Source organism: Nematolebias whitei, chromosome 17, assembly GCF_014905685.2.
Source record: "Nematolebias whitei isolate Nwh7 chromosome 17, NemWhi1, whole genome shotgun sequence".
NCBI classification, from domain to species: domain Eukaryota; kingdom Metazoa; phylum Chordata; class Actinopteri; order Cyprinodontiformes; family Rivulidae; genus Nematolebias; species Nematolebias whitei.
Window position 1 is genome coordinate 27,168,786 of NC_056514.1, and position 17,801 is coordinate 27,186,586.

At 38.5% G+C, this 17,801-nt stretch overlaps 1 protein-coding gene across 1 annotated transcript in view; it reads left to right on the top strand.

Moving 5' to 3' along the window:
• Window positions 1-15,209: 15,209 nt before the first annotated feature.
• becn1 (beclin 1, autophagy related) overlaps window positions 15,210-17,801 on the top strand; it is a 7,479-nt gene continuing 4,887 nt past the window's right edge. The window contains exons 1-3 of the mRNA XM_037691040.1: window positions 15,210-15,336; window positions 15,432-15,496; window positions 17,610-17,668. Of these exons, the coding sequence (XP_037546968.1) occupies window positions 15,210-15,336; window positions 15,432-15,496; window positions 17,610-17,668 (251 nt within the window). The remainder of the gene's footprint in view (window positions 15,337-15,431; window positions 15,497-17,609; window positions 17,669-17,801) is intronic.

Sequence of the window (17,801 nt, forward strand, 5' to 3'; positions counted from 1 at the left end):
TTTTTTTATTGTTATTTATTTTTATTTTTTTTTTCCTTTTTTTTTTAGGAGACAGATGAGAAAACTGGCCATGTAAGAGAAACCAGCTGTATGAAATTGAGAATGCATCAGGACTTTTTGGCACATTAGCTTACACATTATATGTTATTTAAAAGAAAAAAAAAAGAGTAAAATCAACAAGGCAATGTCTGGAGGTGTTTCCATCACTTGAGACAAATTACTCGTGTAAGTTTTGAGGCTTTCAGACAGCGAGCAAAAAACTTTGAGAACATGTGCTGTCTTGTACTTAAGACAAGATGTTCAAGACTTGAACATTTTTGTCACACAAAGTTCTTTGAAAAATAGTAAATGTGTGGTTTTGGTTTAGAAAGAGTTATATTTTATACAGAATCCAATAAAAACTCATTACTGTAAACCGCATCATCAGTCTGATGAAGTTAGGACAAGTTGTCTGCATGTCTTCTATAAACCCTGAATCTCTTATGTTACCATAAAACGGTACTAATGGCGAAAGAAATATGGTATGTCATCATCTTTAAAGTACTGATACAATTGGAACTAATTAGAATCAGATTATCAAAAGATCTTTTTAATGCTGGGGTGAGAACATTTAAACCACGCCTGGTTTTAATAAAAAAAACAAAAACAGACAAGTAGTGAAGTAAAACAGAAATTAAACTGAATCACATTTTTTCATACAGGTTTACCCTTTCATGCCTTAAAAACACCAATTCAGCTCCACCTGATGAAGCTTGTATAGATTCCTGGTAAATAAATTAGCTTTTGTATCTCAGAGGAAAGTTCTTTAAAGTTAGGCTTCTGTTTCTCATATAAATGAACAATGTTGACATCAGGACTCTGATGGGAGGATGACATAAATTCCAAAACATTGATCTAAGACACCAGAAATTTCAAGTCTCTAAAACTACTTTCAAACTATATAACGCAATGGATTAAACAATAAAAATGAAATGATCTAGTTTATTGGTGCAATAGATACTTGGATTTAAAGAGGGGTTTTCTCACGCTGACTGGAAGACTTTATTGCATATATTAAGATGGTCAGTCGTATGAAAACATAAGAAATTTGTAGTTTTTCCTAACTGAAGCTCCAAGAATATTCTAATGAGTGAAAAGTGATTTATATGAGAATGTGTCAATGGTATTTGTGTGACCAAATCACTGTTTATGCTCTTTATTCTCATGTAAAGGCCTTTATTTCCTCTAACGTTCATTCAAGGAGGGATTATTTCACAACTCATCCAAATGATGACTCACAGCTTGGTATGCGATTAGATCCACCCTCACACACACTCCAGCAGAGTAAGGCCTGTTTGAAAACAGTGGTAAGTAATTCTGGTCTGCAGCTTTGCAGTTGAGTTGTTCTCAGGCTGTCTTCAATATATCAGTCGGTGGGCAAAGGAGAATAAAGGAGGGTAAACGGCAGAGCGAGGTTGCGTTACTGAGCTGAAATGCTTCTTATCTTTCTGAGACTCCAAATTAGCCAAATAAATACTTCATACTAAGATGTCATTTTGGATGATGAATATTCCTTTAACGTAACAGGCAGGTCTGCTGAAAAGAGGAATCCCCTTTTTGTGTGAATGTTTATGAAGCATTCAATCTATTGTGATCCACTTTTTCTTCTGTACATTTGTCGGCATCTTTCTCGTTCCACAACTTTTGTGCTATTTCAACAAATCATAAATCAAAACATTCAGCTCGTTCAGGAGAAGGTGCTGTGAGATTTGGTATTGGTGCAACTTTAGCTTTTCAAAATATTTAGCCTTTTCTGCCACTTTTTTTCTCTCATAGAAAATGAACTCAGCTCATTTTCAGATCTGTTTACAACCTTTTACTGCTCCTTTCATATTTTGTTCTGGTTCAGCTTCTTTCAGCTTCCTTGTGCAAATTTAAACTTTTTTTCAGCTACTTTCAGCTAATTTCAGCTGTTATTTTAGCTGTTTTGTGCTCCTTTGTGATTATTTCTACTAACTACAACATTTTTTTGTGCTTCTTCTAACTTATTTCTGCAATTTCAGCTTGTTATGCTCCTGTGAGCTTATTTTTGCATGTTTTGGCTTTTTTTTTGGTTTCAGCTACTTTTCAGCTGTTTTTATGCAAATTTTAGTCTTTTCTGCTTAGTCCACATTTCTTTAGCTAATTTCTGCTCTTTCCACTTCCTTTTGATAGCTTAAGCTTCTTTCTGCCTTTTCAGCTATTTCTCACTAATTTAAGCCTTTTTAGCTAATTTGCTAATTGTTGTGCTTATTTCTGCTTATTTAAAACTAATTCAGCAAATATTAGTTATCTCTGCTTTCTTCTGCTAAGATAGGCTTGTTTTTCCATTTCAGCAACATTTCATCAGGTTTTTAGCTAATTTCAGCTGTTTTTCAGCAAGTTCTTCTGCAATAAGCATTCACAATGCATTTTTGCAGGAAATCTAATTTCTCTAGTTCTAGTTGGTTCAGTTTAAAACCAGAGCGCCATTAACAAAAAGTTAAACATTCCAGTTTAAATTGCAACCTTTCCTCTTACATGCATTTTAAAGGAAAAGCAGACTTCATTCATCAGCAATGCCAAAACACTACACAATACATTTGTTTAAAAAGGTAAAATAATTATAATCATAATAAAAATTCCTCCAAGGAAACCCTTTGACTGTCTGTAAGATTGTTTCATTTTAATAATTAGAATAATTTCAACTTATGATCCTTTCAGCTTATTTCTGCAAGTTTCCATTGTTTCTGCTATTTCAGCTACTATTTGGCTGTTTTAATGGCAATTTCAGCATTTTCAGCTAAATACACATTTTTTGGCACTCAATTCAGCTTTTTCAGCCAAATTCAGCAAAAATGTGCTCTCTCCACATCACTCTGGTAATTCAAGCTTCTTTCTGTTTTTTATTCAGCTGCTTTTTACAACTGTCTGCCTTTTACAGATTATTTCCATTTATTGTGCTTATTTCTGCTTCTTTCAGCTTAATTGGGCACAGTTGCACTTTCTCCACTTTCTGCTGGTATTTTAAGCTTCTTATTGTCTTTTCAGCTACTTTTTGCTAATTTCAGCTTTTTTTTTTGCTAATGTACTAATATTTGTGCTCAGTTCTGCTTATTGAAATCAAATTCAGCAAATATGTGTTTTTGCTTTCTTCTGCTAACTTCTGCTTGTTCTTCCATTTCAGCTACATTTCTGCATGTTTTTAGCTAATTTCAGCTGTTTTTCAGCAAGTTTTTCAGCAATAAGCATTCACACTGCATTTTCACAGGAAATGCAATTTCTCTAGTTACATTTTGTAGGAACTTTATAGGAAGTATCTCTACAGTGTGTGAAAACTTTCAGGACAGTTGTGTAAAACTATTTAATTATTGTATACATAATACATAATTCATAAATATGATATTTAGCACATTGAAACAGCAAATGGATTCTCAATGTTATATCTAACAATTTGTAAAATAAACTTTTGTCACCTTTCATTAAACATTCAGCATATTGTTCCAGTCTAAATCAAAACCCAGCTGAGGATTTAGATTGGGTTGTTTAAAACGTGCTTCATAAATAAACTTGACTTCTCTTTACCTCAGCGAGGAACAGAGAAGAAAAGCCCCATCATGTGACTACAATGGAATTACATTCTTTAAAGGCTCCACAGTTAAAAAGAAGCAAATGCTACTGTGTAATATAAAGGTCTGATGGAAGAAATACACTTAAGGCACATTTTTTTCTAACACTTTATCTTGTCCAGTTACATTCAGGATATTGTTTGTCTCAGGGTTACTCCAAGGACAGATGATCAAACCTTTAAAGTCACACTACTGGTTGAGTTAAAAACTTAAAACTACTATACACTCCTTACACTAACTGCAGCTGTGGTGTGTGTATTCCAGTGATTAGAAGATGAATAATCACATTTGGAAAAATCTATTTTCTTTTTCTTGTCTAATCTGAAATATGAATCATCTCTGCTTTCAGGTCGCCCTTCTTCTCAGAATCATCATTAAGCAAACGATAAGTTGAAGTCCCCCTTCGCTCAAGGATTTGAATAATGGATGTTTGTAGTTTTTGAGAGGAATGTTTTTCTGGACTGGAATTGAACAAGGAATTCAAGTCAACCTCAATATTTTTTGTTCAAGATATTCAAGTGGGTATGAGTTACAATGCGTATAAGAATAGATGTAGGGTTTTCATTTTATTTTATTTTATTTTATTTTATTTATTTATTGCTCATCCAAGACAGCGCAGCGAGACAAATCATGGCGAGCAAAAGGAACACCAATAGAAGCAATGGCAGAGCCAGGGAGTGGCCAATGATGGCCTTGGGCAACATAGATTCATCTTTGGCCACCCCACCAGCCACCACAGTCATTTGAGGAAACTATACTTTTAAGCAATATAAAACGTAGAAAGCATAGTTTCCTCAAATGATCAGGGTGGCTGGTTTACATACATACACAATATGGTGGTGGCCATCTTGGATTTTGATGTGGAAACCAGATTTTCATTAAGGACATTTCTTACACCCAGATTCAGCCGTGCAACCTAGCACACAAGATTAACCGGTTGTATGGACGAAGATGACCTCTTGTTTTCCAGGATGGTTGTAAATTTGAACAAATGTATAAAAATTTAAACACCAAGTTCTCCTGAACATATCAGTGACCAACAAATTATCATTGAAAGCATATCACTAAGAAAGGTGAAAATGTTTCCTGTTTCCTGATTTAAGGTGTCTAAAGATGCTACCTCGTGTTTCTTAAAAATGTAAAACAATTCAAGTACAGTGGTCCCTCAATACTTCGCGGTTCAACTTTCGTGCACTAACTCATTCGCAGGTTTTCAATGTAAAATTGTACACAACACATGATTGGCTGATTGATGGAAGGCAACCAACCAGAGCAATGTGCTGAGGAGTGGACTGTCCATCGGGAGCACCGGGACATTTCCCGGTGGACTAGCCCACTCGGTGATCATCGAGGGGTGCCCTCCTTTCTTTTTCTGAGGCTGTGTCACAGCAAAGCAGAGATACACAACAGGCAGGCACGCAACCTGTTGTGTGTCTCTGCTCTGTTGTGACAGACTGCTTCAGAAAAAGAAAGGCGGGGACAGTGGTGGGATCTGTATTTCCTCATCACTACTGCTCAGGAAGCTTCAGTGAGGCGAATACCTGAGTGAGCGGCATGGATTTTTAAAATTTAAAATAATCAAGCGCCACCCGAACCAAGTCTTTGGTCCAGCCCCTCGGCAATCACTGAGCAGGCCAGGCCACCAGGAAATGTCTTGGTACTCCCAATGGCCAGTCTGCCCCACCGATTGGCTCAGCAACCATAGCATCAGTTTGGCTGCTCTCTTTCGCTGTGCTCTCTTAGAGCGTTTAGAGTTTAGAACATTGATAAGAACATTGCAAGAGTGTGGGAAAAGTTTATAAAGCCTTAAAATATATATATATAAATACTAAAATAAATAGAACGTCCCTACTTCACAGATTTTCACTTATCGCGTGGGTGTCTGGAACGTAACCCCTGCGATAAGTGAGGAACTATGGTACATTACAGTTAAATTTATACTGCTGATGTGTTTTTTTGTTTGTTTGTTTCCATGCTTTGTTTCTCCCACTATATGTATTGCACAATTTTTAGCTTTTTATTATTGATATTGCAATGAGACAAGTAAGCAGACTGATCATGCTTGTGGATTGTTCCTCTTCTCTATAGTTACATTTTTGAGGTCGGATTGGTCGTCTTCGTGGAACTATTAAAAAACAGAAGGAGACTTCTCAAACCAGCCAGCAGGACAGCTCATAAAACACACTGAAGCAACACCTCAAGAATCACAGCCATCTATTATTGGACTACAACGTTATTGTCATGAATATACATTATTAAAAATGAGGGACTTCATCTGTATATTAATTTGTGTACAGTGTGTTTTTGTATTTTGTAGTGCTATTTTGAAGTTTTCAATGTCTTGGGTGAATAGAGGTTTAATAACTACGTCTAAATAAATATGTTTTATAGTGAACAACCCCTCCTGTCAGATACAAAGTAGGAGGCTGGTTTCTTGGGGAGTGCTGCTGCAAACAGAACAGGCTTTTCATGCAAAGAATCTGTAAAACATATGGCTTTGATTAGGAGGGCAGGGCAGAGAGGGACGGTGGTGGAAACTGTGCTGAAGGGGAGAGGTACTTTGTGTTCAGCGTATCTGTTCATGTGCACATCGGGGCAACAACAATGAACAGACCCGACTGAACGAGCAAATGAGCGTTTATTGTGGGCAAATATCTGAAAGCTGGTACACATGAGCTTAGGGGTGTGTGTGATGAACAAAGAGCTGTGTTTTCTGTGAGTTTGTGTGTGTGTGTGTGTGTGTGTGTGTGTGTGTGTGTGTGTGTGTGTTTACAGAAACAGAAAATCAGTGGCAGTGACATAACGTGAATCGCATCAATTATTTATGACAGGTTCATAATTTGCTATTTTGGTTTCTCAAAAGAGCACTCATTCTTTAGGACGTTTTGTTCTTGTTTTAGACAAAAAAGCCCAAACAGAAAAGTAGTGTCAACTCTAAAATCTGTGACATGTCTTGATTTAACACGTGCTTGTGCTTTCAGCTGTATAGCTGTACGATGCAACAGAAACTTCCAGGTCATGAACGGTGAACCTGATCCTTAATCTTGCACAGTTGCTAAAGGGGTCATGGGAGTCTGACTCCATAGTCTACATGTGTTTTGTGGATCAGGAGAAACCTTAAGACCGTGAAGCACTCTGTAGTGGGTACTGAGGGAGTATGGGGTGCCGAGGTTGCGTTTAAGGCTTATCCAGTCCCTGCAAAATCAAAGGAGGAACTGGTCTGCATCCTTAGCACAAAGTCAAGCTTGTTCGGTGCAGACTCCACCAGAGCTGCCCCTTGTCCCTGGTCCTGTTTGTGGTGCTTGTGAACAGGATCTCACGGCATAGACATGGTCCTCTCCATGTCTATGCCGTGAGATCCTGTGTTTGGGTGTTTGGTTTGAAAACTTCAGGGTCTTGTCTGGGCTGTGGTTCTGTTGGCGTCTTCAGGCCATGACCTTCAGCGCTTCCTCCAGGTTGGGGTGAGTCTCTGCCTCAAATGAAGGACTTTATGTTTCTGGGAGTCTAGCTCACAAGTGATAAGATGGATTGGGAGATAGATTAACGAAACAGGGCCTTGTTCACAGTAATGACGACATTGCTCCAGTCTCTTGTGGTGAATAAAGAGTTGAGTTGAAAGGCAAAGCTCTAAATTTGCTGGTCCTTTTCTGTTCCAGCTCTCATAAATGGGCAGATGCATGATTTATGGCTAAAAAAAAAGGATCCAGGATACAAGTGGATCCTCTGTAGGGTGGCCAGGCTCAGACTTGGAGATAAAGTGAGGAGCTTCATCATTGGGGGGTAGAGCCACTCTGTTATGGATTGAAGGGAGGTAACTCTGAATATTTGGGTATCTAATTCAGATACCTCCCTTTGGACGTTTTCCCTACATGTTCCACTGGGAGGAGACCCAGGGGCAGACTCACAACTCGCTGAAGGGAGTATATCCTCTCTGGCCAGGGAACTCCTCGAGGTCATTCAAAAGGAGCTGGAGAGTGTTGCTGGGAAGAGGGAAGCCAGTTTCTCCTGAACCTGTTGCTTTTGCAACCCAACCGCAAATGAGCGGCACAAACTAAAAGGATGGATGTTTAGGCTTGTGTGGCCATCAGGACTGATACTGTAACCAATGCCCTCCCATATCTAGATGTTAAACGTGCAGAACAAAGACTATTATCCGGACATCTTTTAGTGCTTCTGTTACCAACACTGCACACAAAATGTGAGGGAACACATGCTGCAAGATTTACTCCCAGTAACATGTGTAGCAGATTAGTTGTCTAAACAACAATGAATTAAAACTTTTGTCCATCCATCATCCATCCATCCATCCGTTATCTTTTACGCACTTCTTCCATTTTGGGTCACAGGGGTCGCTGGTGCCCATGTCCGGCAATCATTGTGCGAGGGGCGGGGTACACCCTGGACAGGTCGCAAGTTCATCACAGGGTCACATAGAGACAAACAACCATTCAGTCTCTCTCACTCACACCTAGGGACAATTTAGAGTCACCAATCAGCCTAACATGCATGTTTTTGGTCTGTGGGAGGAAACTGGAGTACCCGGAGAAAACCCACGCATGCACGAAGAGAATATGCAAACTCAACCCAGAAGGGCCTCCGGACTGGGATTTGAACCGGGGACCTGTGCGCTGAGAGGCAGCAGCTCTACCAGTTGCCCCACCGTGCAGCCCACTAATGATTTTGTCACTGAGCTCAAATAACCAGATGCCTTGGACACTACACATAGGGTCACACTTTTCTGTTTTTGTTAAATCTGTACAAAGAAATGAGCGTTTATTCAACCTGTGATGATGATATGGGTTGTTTCTGTGATGCTGGTTAATTTTGTTCTGATTTTGTCACACTAATCCACAGACAAGCTGGGTAACAAAATATTCAAAACATTGAATTTCACTAAAAAGCCTCTTAATATACAACCTCTCTCTAAACAACAGTAACAAAAAGGGCAGTTGTGACAACGGTGTATATCTCTCTGTAGTTTTACTGTAAATTGTACTTGTGGCTTCTTACTTTGTGCGGTAAATGTGGGCATGTTTGTTTGGACTGTTTATTTTACCAAGTTACCCATGTGTTTTTGTATTTACACTATGCAGCATTCCTGGCCTTTAGTTAAGACCGATCCTGATCTGGATTAATCTGAGCCATGGGTGCCCTTAGGCCAGGGCATTTGGGGCTACAGCCCTAAATGTTGTCTGACAATAAAAAAATTAAAAAAAAACAGCCCTTTCTCAGTTTTTTATTAGCCCAGAAATATTATAGATGAAAAGAGGATATTACTGAGCAATGTATGCAGGTCGTATTTGTGTTTTTCTGTGTTCTACATGCTGCTACAAGAGGAGAGCGGTACTTAAGAGAAAAGTTCAAGTTAGTGACGCAGAAAAATACTGGCCTTATTTAATGGTTTTTAAAAGCATTTTTCACACAAAGCTTTTAATTTAAAAAAAAAACACAGTAAACAAGTTCTCTGCTTCTTTTTGCAGAGAAAAACAACTTTTTGCACAAAGGCACAGGTTTCAACTGTGAATTTTGGAGCTTGGACAAGATGGAGGTTTTTCCCTGTACGCCTGTCAGCTTAGCTTCTCTGTTTTAACGATCCAAAAACACGATTTTGGACGGTTAAAATGGATTTTAAAGAGAAAAGAGAAAGAGAGGGGGTCAGTGAAGAGCACCAGAGTAGATCCTTGTCATCCAGTGTCTTCAGTAGAAAGAGAGAGACACGAAGAAACGATAAAGCCGATAAATGAAAATGAGGTCGATCATTTTCATTTATCATGCGATTAACTGATTTATTGTTTATCGCGACGGGCCTAGTCACACCCTGATCGGCTGATGAACTCCTAGACATGAGCTGCAAATGTCTCGTCCCTCAAGTCGAGCCACTCCTGAACCAGAGACAACATCAGAAGTGTCTTACCTGCTGAGGAGACGAAGAACTGGACTGTTGCTCAGTGGTCCAATGATCTTTGCTGATTCAAGTCAATTCTGCGTGCCGTTTAAAAATCAAAGTAGAGTCTGGAGGAAGAGTGGAGAGGCCCAGAATCCACGTTGCTTCAAGTCCAGAGTGATGTTTCCACAGTTAGTGATGGTTAGGGTCCATGTCATCTGCTGGTGTTGGTCCACTGGATTTTCTGAAGTCCACAGAGCTCTTCATGCTTCCTTCTGCAGACGAGCTTTATGGAGATGATGATTTCATTTTCCAGCAGGACTTGGCTCCTGCCCACACTAATAAAAGTACCAAAAGCTGACGGTGTAATATTCTAATTTTCTGAGACACTCAATTTTAGTTTGTAAGCCATCAAAATTACAAGAAATAAAGGCTTCAAATATTTTGCTATGTGTAATGAATCTATATAATGAGTTTCACTTTCTGAAGTGATTGACAAAACCTTATAGTTTTCTACTTTTTGGAGATGCACCTGTAGCTAAACGAACTGCTGTCAAACGAACTGATGCAGCACACACACCACCTGTCGTTGGAGGGAGAATATTGGCGGTCCTGTCCGATTAAAAGCATTTCAATACAAGCTAAATCAACGCAAGTAGTATTTCTGACAGTAACTACAAAGATTTGAACGTGTTTTCTTTATTTTAATCACACGACGAAGCCTAAATGCACACTTTCTGTTTTTCTTTACGAACCCTGAATGCAACAACTGAACTGCATTGTTCATATGTTTTTTTCAGGGGAACTGTGGACAACAGCGCGACCAGCAACCGCTCGTGCAACAAGTTTTGAGTAAAAGTTGCCCACAAACTTACCGACCGGTCTTCTCAAGTCCGTTCGGCATCAAGCAGCCGGCAGCACGAGGACAAGTTCAACGCGCCGCTTCTCAAGTCTCGCGCAGAGACAGTTGACGCAGCAGCTCGTGCAGCAGAGAAACCGCTCTCCTCCGTGCTGCCTTCAGGTGCTCCTCGGAATAAAAACAACAACACGAGACGTCAGAAGTTTTTTTGCTTGTCTCCTGGATGGCTGATACAATCCTTTTCTAACCTCGAGGAAGAGGTTTGCCTTTTAAATATGTGTAATAAAATATAGGCGTAAATAGGAAACAACAGGGCTTCAACAGCAGTGTTCACATCTCTATTCTAGAGACCCGCTTAAAAAAATCAGCTTGACGTCATAATGATCTCAAAATGTATATGAAGGGATTTCCCAGTGCTATGACAGCCTGCACAGAAAAATGGTCAATTTTAAAGAAAATTATAAGACTCGATCTGGCTTTTTTTCTGATGACATACTTGCTGAAAACGGGAATTTAAGATTATATGCAATTTCATTAGCTAGTGTCTTTATTGAGTCATTTTTATGCAGAGTTCAAATATGACCACAAATCAATATTTTCACTCATTTTCCCCTGCAGCCTGTGCTTTTTTCAACTCATTTTTGCTAGCACATGTCTTTTTTTTTCTTTTTGGTTGCTATTTTGTTTTGATTTGTTAAAAAAAAGAAAAAAAAATTAAAATTTTTAATGCCTCTTTTGTGACTGTCTATTGTTGTCGTTGTTACTGTTGTCATCATTCTTTGTTAAGAAATCAGGTCTTGCTTGTAAATGGGTCCCCGGGGCTCAATGGGACAAACCTGTCTAAATAAAGGATGAATGAATGAATATTTTTGCTCAGGTTTGCACATTTTAGAATAAATCATTTTAATTTGTTGGCCATAATTTATCTGCCAATTGGAAAACTAGTAAAAATTGCAATTCTGCCAAAAAATAGTGTGACGGCTGAGTGCTGAAAGATTTGTCTGAAGCTTGCTGAAGAAACTGAAGCTGTTAAAACATAAACAGAACTGTTTTTGAACCCATCCAGAGGACCAGATTTAACTTGTTTAGATGTTTCTATCTGGATTATTGAGCATGCATCAGGATATAATTGGCTAATTCTAAAAGAAACTATAGTTAAAAGCTCAAAGTAACAAAATACTAGCTAAAAGCTAAAAATAGCACAAGGCTAGCTAAAAGCTAAGTGTAGCAAAATTGTAAATCAAAGCTAAAAGTAGCAAAATGCTACCTTAAAGCAGCAGAAGCTTAGCTAAAAGGTAACAACAGCAAACTAAAGGCTAAGAGCTAAAAGTAACAGAATGGTTACTGAGTAGCTCAAGAAGACATAGAGTGCTGAAACAATTATCAGAGACCTGTGTTTTTGAAGAAATTGAAAAGATGATGTACTTCTATGAAAAAAAAAATGTGGAAATAAAGTTAAATATTTTGAAAAACGTGAAAGTTACACAAATCAAAAGTCACAGAATGAGCTGAACGTTTGAATGCATGAACGATAAAACACCCCAAGGCTTGCAAAAGCAGACTGTAAAAAGTACAGTATATGGAAAAATAAAAATCAGGAATTCACATATTTATTCGTAGCTCACTAATCACTCAGTATAAAATTAGGATCTATGTTTATTCTGTGTATAGAAATGTGATCATTATTTGTATATGGTGCAGAAAGAGTCATTGTTAAGTACTTAAAGTTTTATTCACACACCAATAATGCTCTCAGCATATGTCACAATGTTTTGAGCTTGATACAAATATATCCCACAGCACCTAAAGGCAACATTGGCTTCTATCTGGGTAGCCAAATGAGCTGAGGACAGAACAATAAAACCTGCACCTCTAAAGAAGCCTGCTGTGTGTGAGAGAGTGTGTGTGAGTGTGTGTCACTACATAGGAATGTCTGGTAACCACTCTCTCCATAGAGACATTCATTTACTTTATAGTCTTTATGAGGACTCATGCAGGTCTTGTACATTGTTGCCTATGGCGTCATTGATTCTGAACCATACAATGAGTCCAAACAGCAAAATATCTATTAGAGTCACCTAAAGGGTTCAGCTCATCCTCCATTTATGGCTCCTAGCACAAACAAATCAGCAGGTTTTAGCCTCAATCTGTCCTTTATGGGTTTCCTTATATGTGTCAAAGGTGGTTTTCCAAGCAAGTTGTTTCATTGCTCCGTGTGCAAGATTTCTCTTCTTGTATTTCAGCTTTGGAAAAAAGGGGACTGTTTTCCAATTAGCTCCCCTGATGGGAAGTCTGATGCCATCAGACAGGAATGTGCAACCCTTCCATTCCCCTAACTCCCCTCCACTAAAGATTTGCATGCAAATCTTTGGGATTTCCCTCCTCGGTGATGGAAAAATGGAGGATTGGTGGATTTTCTTGCACAATCTAGCAATTTTTTTTACATTGTTCATTACTATGTGCTTACAGAAATATCACATAACTCCCAAAGCCATAATAGGTCCCTGTCTGGCTCATCTAGTTTACCCGTATTTATGAGAATCCATCAAACCTAATACTTTTGCAACTCCTCCTGTCACATTTAGAGATGCTGTGAGGGATAAACTGCAACATGCATGAGCAAGGTGTGCAAATACAGCACAGAGCTCTCAGAATAAAAGAAGGAAATGCCCTGCTTTCACTCCAGAAGGACAATTAAGAAAGTAGAATGGGATAGCACACAAACTGCTGAAATCAGATATAGTTCATGTGTGAATACACCCACTGAGAGAGGCAGGCTTATCTCAAAAGTAAATAACTGAATGTGTGCAAAAAGTGAATGAACCAGGGGACACTGACAGGCAAATACAGGCATGTATTTTATATTTTATGGACATTGCATTTTGTTTGACTCTTGCACAGAGAACTTTAACCTTGTAAAAGTTGACTTTCTTTACAAGTGTAATTAAGTTAGAATATTTAACTAGAAAGCGTCAGGGTTTTAATTTTAACCTTGCAGCAACAGAATGAAGCAACAACTCATAGATGATGTGAGATTGTGTGTTTACTTCCATAGATACTGAAACATTCCCTCTGTGAGATGAAAACCCTGCTGTGGAAGCAGACACAGCTACTGACGGGACGTCTCTGCCCTCTACAGTCAGAAAAAGTTCATCATACATGAATACAGACATTGTAATTACCGTAAAAAAGTTTAAATTGTTACTAATTTTTTTAAAGTTATTGTTAAATTTTAAAACAATCAGGAAATAACAGCTGAAAGTTCTCATCCAAATTTAATTTCATATTCAATTCAGTTTATTATTTATTATCATTTAGCACCAAGTCACAACAGAAATTGTCTCAAGACACTGTACACAAACATTCACATACACAAAAAAAATGAAGCAATGTGTTCAACATAATGGTACTTCCTCCAGTTATTTAACAGTCAACAATGGTGTACCACAAGGCTCAGTCTTAGGACCCACCCTCTTTACAATCTACATACGTAATGTAGGTAAAAACATCCCTGATGCATCCATTTCTATGCTGATGACACAGTTGTTTATTGTCGAGCTAAAACAGTTGAAAGGGCTTTCCAGTTTTTGAAATCTGCATTTGACATCATCCAGACAGATTTGTTCCACCTCAAACTTGTCCTAAATGCCGACAAAACCAAAGGGATGCTTTTTTCAAATAGGAAGTTGGTCCCAGCAGTTCTTCCTCTGATTTCATCCTCAAATGGTGTCCCGATTGAGTTTCTTGATTCCTATAAATATTTGGGTATCTTGGTCGACTCGCATCTCTCTTTTAAGCTCCATGTGGAAAACTTGGTAAAAAAAACTGAAAGTTAAACTGGGTTTCTTTTTCAGAAACAGATCCTATCTAACTCTGAATGCTAAGAAACACCTTGTATCTGTGACCTTCCTTCCCTCCATTGATTACGTTGACATTATTTTCATGAACGCTCCTACAAGAACCCTGCAGATGTTGGATGCTGTCTATCATGGTGCACTAAGATTCATAACTGGCTGTGATTATCTACCCACCACTGAATGAATGAAAAAAAGAAAGCCCATTAAGGAAGCCAATAAATTGTGTTGAATCTTCACTTCGTCGCAGTGTCCCATCTATATTCCTATGGCTTTCCATAAACTTTCTCAAATGTTTTATTTATTTCAGCTATGCTATATATTTTTAATGGCTTCATGTTTAAACTTAACAAGCAAGAGTGCCATGAGTCCTCTAGCCTCACCAACCTCCAATGCAAAACTCAATGCGGGGGCAAGTTGTTTTATATGTGCTATATAAATACATTTGGTTGTACAATGTTGTATTTAATTGGAATTATTACTGAATTCAGTTCAATTTATTTATTTTTACAGTTCCAAGTCCCAACAACTATCTCGGGTAAATGCTAACAAGTGAAATTCAAACCAAAATTCGTGCAACACATTTTAGTCCAGCTCGTTTCAGTCCCCGGCCAGCAGGGGGCAGCAGGGCGCTGTTGTAGAGTCCAGTCTGCCTAATTCCGATAAAAGAAGAAGAAATCACAATCAGCCATCGTAAACAACAACAAGGAAGTGGTTTATTTCGATTCACGCTTTACGCTAATTCTGTCAGGGATAAATCCGTATCTACGACGCATATAAATCAATATTATGATGTAACTGTCCCCCCCCCCCCACAAGTGACAGTGAGTATATATATCCTCATTAGCTGTTTGCTAACTGCAAAGCTAATCGTAGCGCTAAAAACATCCTAGCATACGCGACAATAAAATAAATTATTGTAATCCTGGTTATATTTATTGAGTAATGCGTTGTCGTTTATTTAATTGCCATCCTAAAGTTTTGCGATGGAGGGTTCGAAGTCGTCGAGCACAACGATGCAGGTGAGCTTCGTGTGTCAGCGGTGCTCTCAGCCGCTCAAACTGGACACATCGTTCAACGTGCTGGACCGAGTCACCATCCAGGAGCTCATCGGTGGGTATGAGTTCAGCTGTGCTCTTCTGCTGGTGTGTGGTTTTTAAATGTCCTGTTGCTCTGGGTGTAGTGACTGTGTGACCTCTTCTCCTCAGCCCCGCTGGTCACCGTGACCCCCAACAAGCAGGCTGACCGCAGCCGAGGGGGGACACAACCAGAGGTGGGTTCTGTGGTTCTACAATCTGAAGTCGTCTTTAACTAGGAACGACTGTAACTTTTTTTTATTATTATTACCATGTGGGTTATGGGCTTCAGTATTTTGCTTCCTAGGACATTCTTGTAATCTTTATTGCCTTCTCTGAAACCCAAAGGTGGGTGATAATACTTTTTTTAAATTATTTGTCTGTTAGCAAAATATTCCATGAACCACTTGACAAATTGTAATGAAACTAGCAGAAAGTAATATTGGCAGATGTATATCTACAGCTGATTAGGTCTCAGAATCAACCAGGTTCAAGATGGTTGGCACAGCTTACTGAACTTTAAAACCACATAGTAGGCTGTAACTTAGTCAGTTTTTACAGATATCGACCTAATTTTTTGGTGAGGTAGTAGCTGAGACTTACACCCCCCCCTCCCTCCCTCCACACATACTCTGAGGGCTGACCGATTGTGCAAGATCATTGCCATTAACGATCTGGAGTCCTGTTTGTTTGTCCGTTAGCAAAATATTTTATGAACCACTAGACATATTCTATTGAAATATTCATTAAATAATTATTAGATGACCTAAAACAGATTTACTTTTGTAGTCATCTCAACTCATCTCTCTCAACTTGAAGATTATTATGATTGAACTATCCATCCATCCATTATCTTTACCCGTTTATTCCATTTTGGGTCACGGGGGTCACTGGTGCCCATGTCCAGCAATCACTGTGCGAGGGGTGGGGTACACCCTGGACGGGTCGCAAGTCCATCACAGGGCCACATAGAGACAAACGAGACAAACAACCATTCACTCTCTCACTCACACCTAGGGACAATTTAGAGTTACCAATCAGCCTAACATGCATGTTTTTTTGGACTGTGGGAGGAAACCGGAGTACCCGGAGAAAACCCACGCATGCACGGAGAGAACATGCAAACTCCACCCAGAAAGGCCCCTGGACCGGGGTTTGAACCAAGGACCTGCTCGCTGAGAGGCAGCACCTCTACCAGTTGTGCCACCGTGCTGCCCATGATTGAACTAATTGTTTGAAAAAAGGGGCAGATTTAATAAGATTTTTTTCTTCTTTCTGCTGCCTTTCATTTTAAATCTCTGTATTTTTTTTATATAGTTTATGAATTTTTTTTTTTTTTTTTTTTTAATGAATAAACTTTATACCATACCAACTCTAGATGTCCATCACAGCCAAGTGAACTTAGGAAACACAAAAATGACAATAATTTAGTCATTTTTACAGATATTGATTTAAAATTAGGTGTGGAAGTAGCTGAGAGTCATTCACAAGCTATACTCTGAGCACTTAACACATCTCAAGGTTTTGCATTAGATTACATTGTTTTCAAGATTGAACCAAAACAGCTACAGTGTTATAAACACAAGATGGTCGTAGCATCAAACTCTTCTTTGGAAAGCAGCAACCTGTGTGCCTTCCTCCACGGAATGCTAGCTCTTTAATTTAAAGTCTACACTTTTTAGACTTTGTGAAAGTGTTTCAACAGTTTTCTTTAAACTTTGCTGCTTTTTCACTCATTTTCTTTGTCTAGTCCTTGTGCCTGACCATGACAGTAAATAAGTGAAGGACGAAGGCGTCAAGACTAAAATCCTTTAATGTGTCAAATTGTGTTTTCATTTATTTCAAAAAAGGAAACAAGTTGTGCTTATATGACTAGCTGCTACTAAAGAGCAAACATAAAATGTTCAAGTTGTTTGTGTTGGCGCAACACTAGTTCGTTTCTTGAGTTTTGAGTCAGAATTCGGTGGCACAACAAACAGCAAATCTTCTGCAAATGAACAAGTACTGGTCTGAGCATGTGACAATACAAACTATTGATCAAGGCCATTTAAAAAAAAAAAACATAACAAATGTTGACTCTTTGGAATACTCAGCTAAATGCACTAAGAGTAGTATTACAATATCATTTTAAACTAACATTACTCATCAATAAATATGGTGATCACTTTTTAGTTTTGGGAGCTGGCTGCTTTACTGCCATATTTATGTGTTTCTAAATAAGTTGGCAGAAGAGTAAATACATATTCACTACCCTAAAATGAGTGCATCCTTTAGATTTGACCTCCAGATTTCCTCTTTTATTTCCTCCAGGAGACATTTGTGGAAAATAAGCAAGATGGAGTGTCCAGAAAATACATCCCCCCTGCACGGTGAGCTGAAAAGATTCATTTTCAAATCAGCACTGATTACAGTTCATGTTCATTTAGATTCAATGCCTTTACTAATTCTTAGGGATGCACAATATATATATATATATATATATATATATATATATATATATAT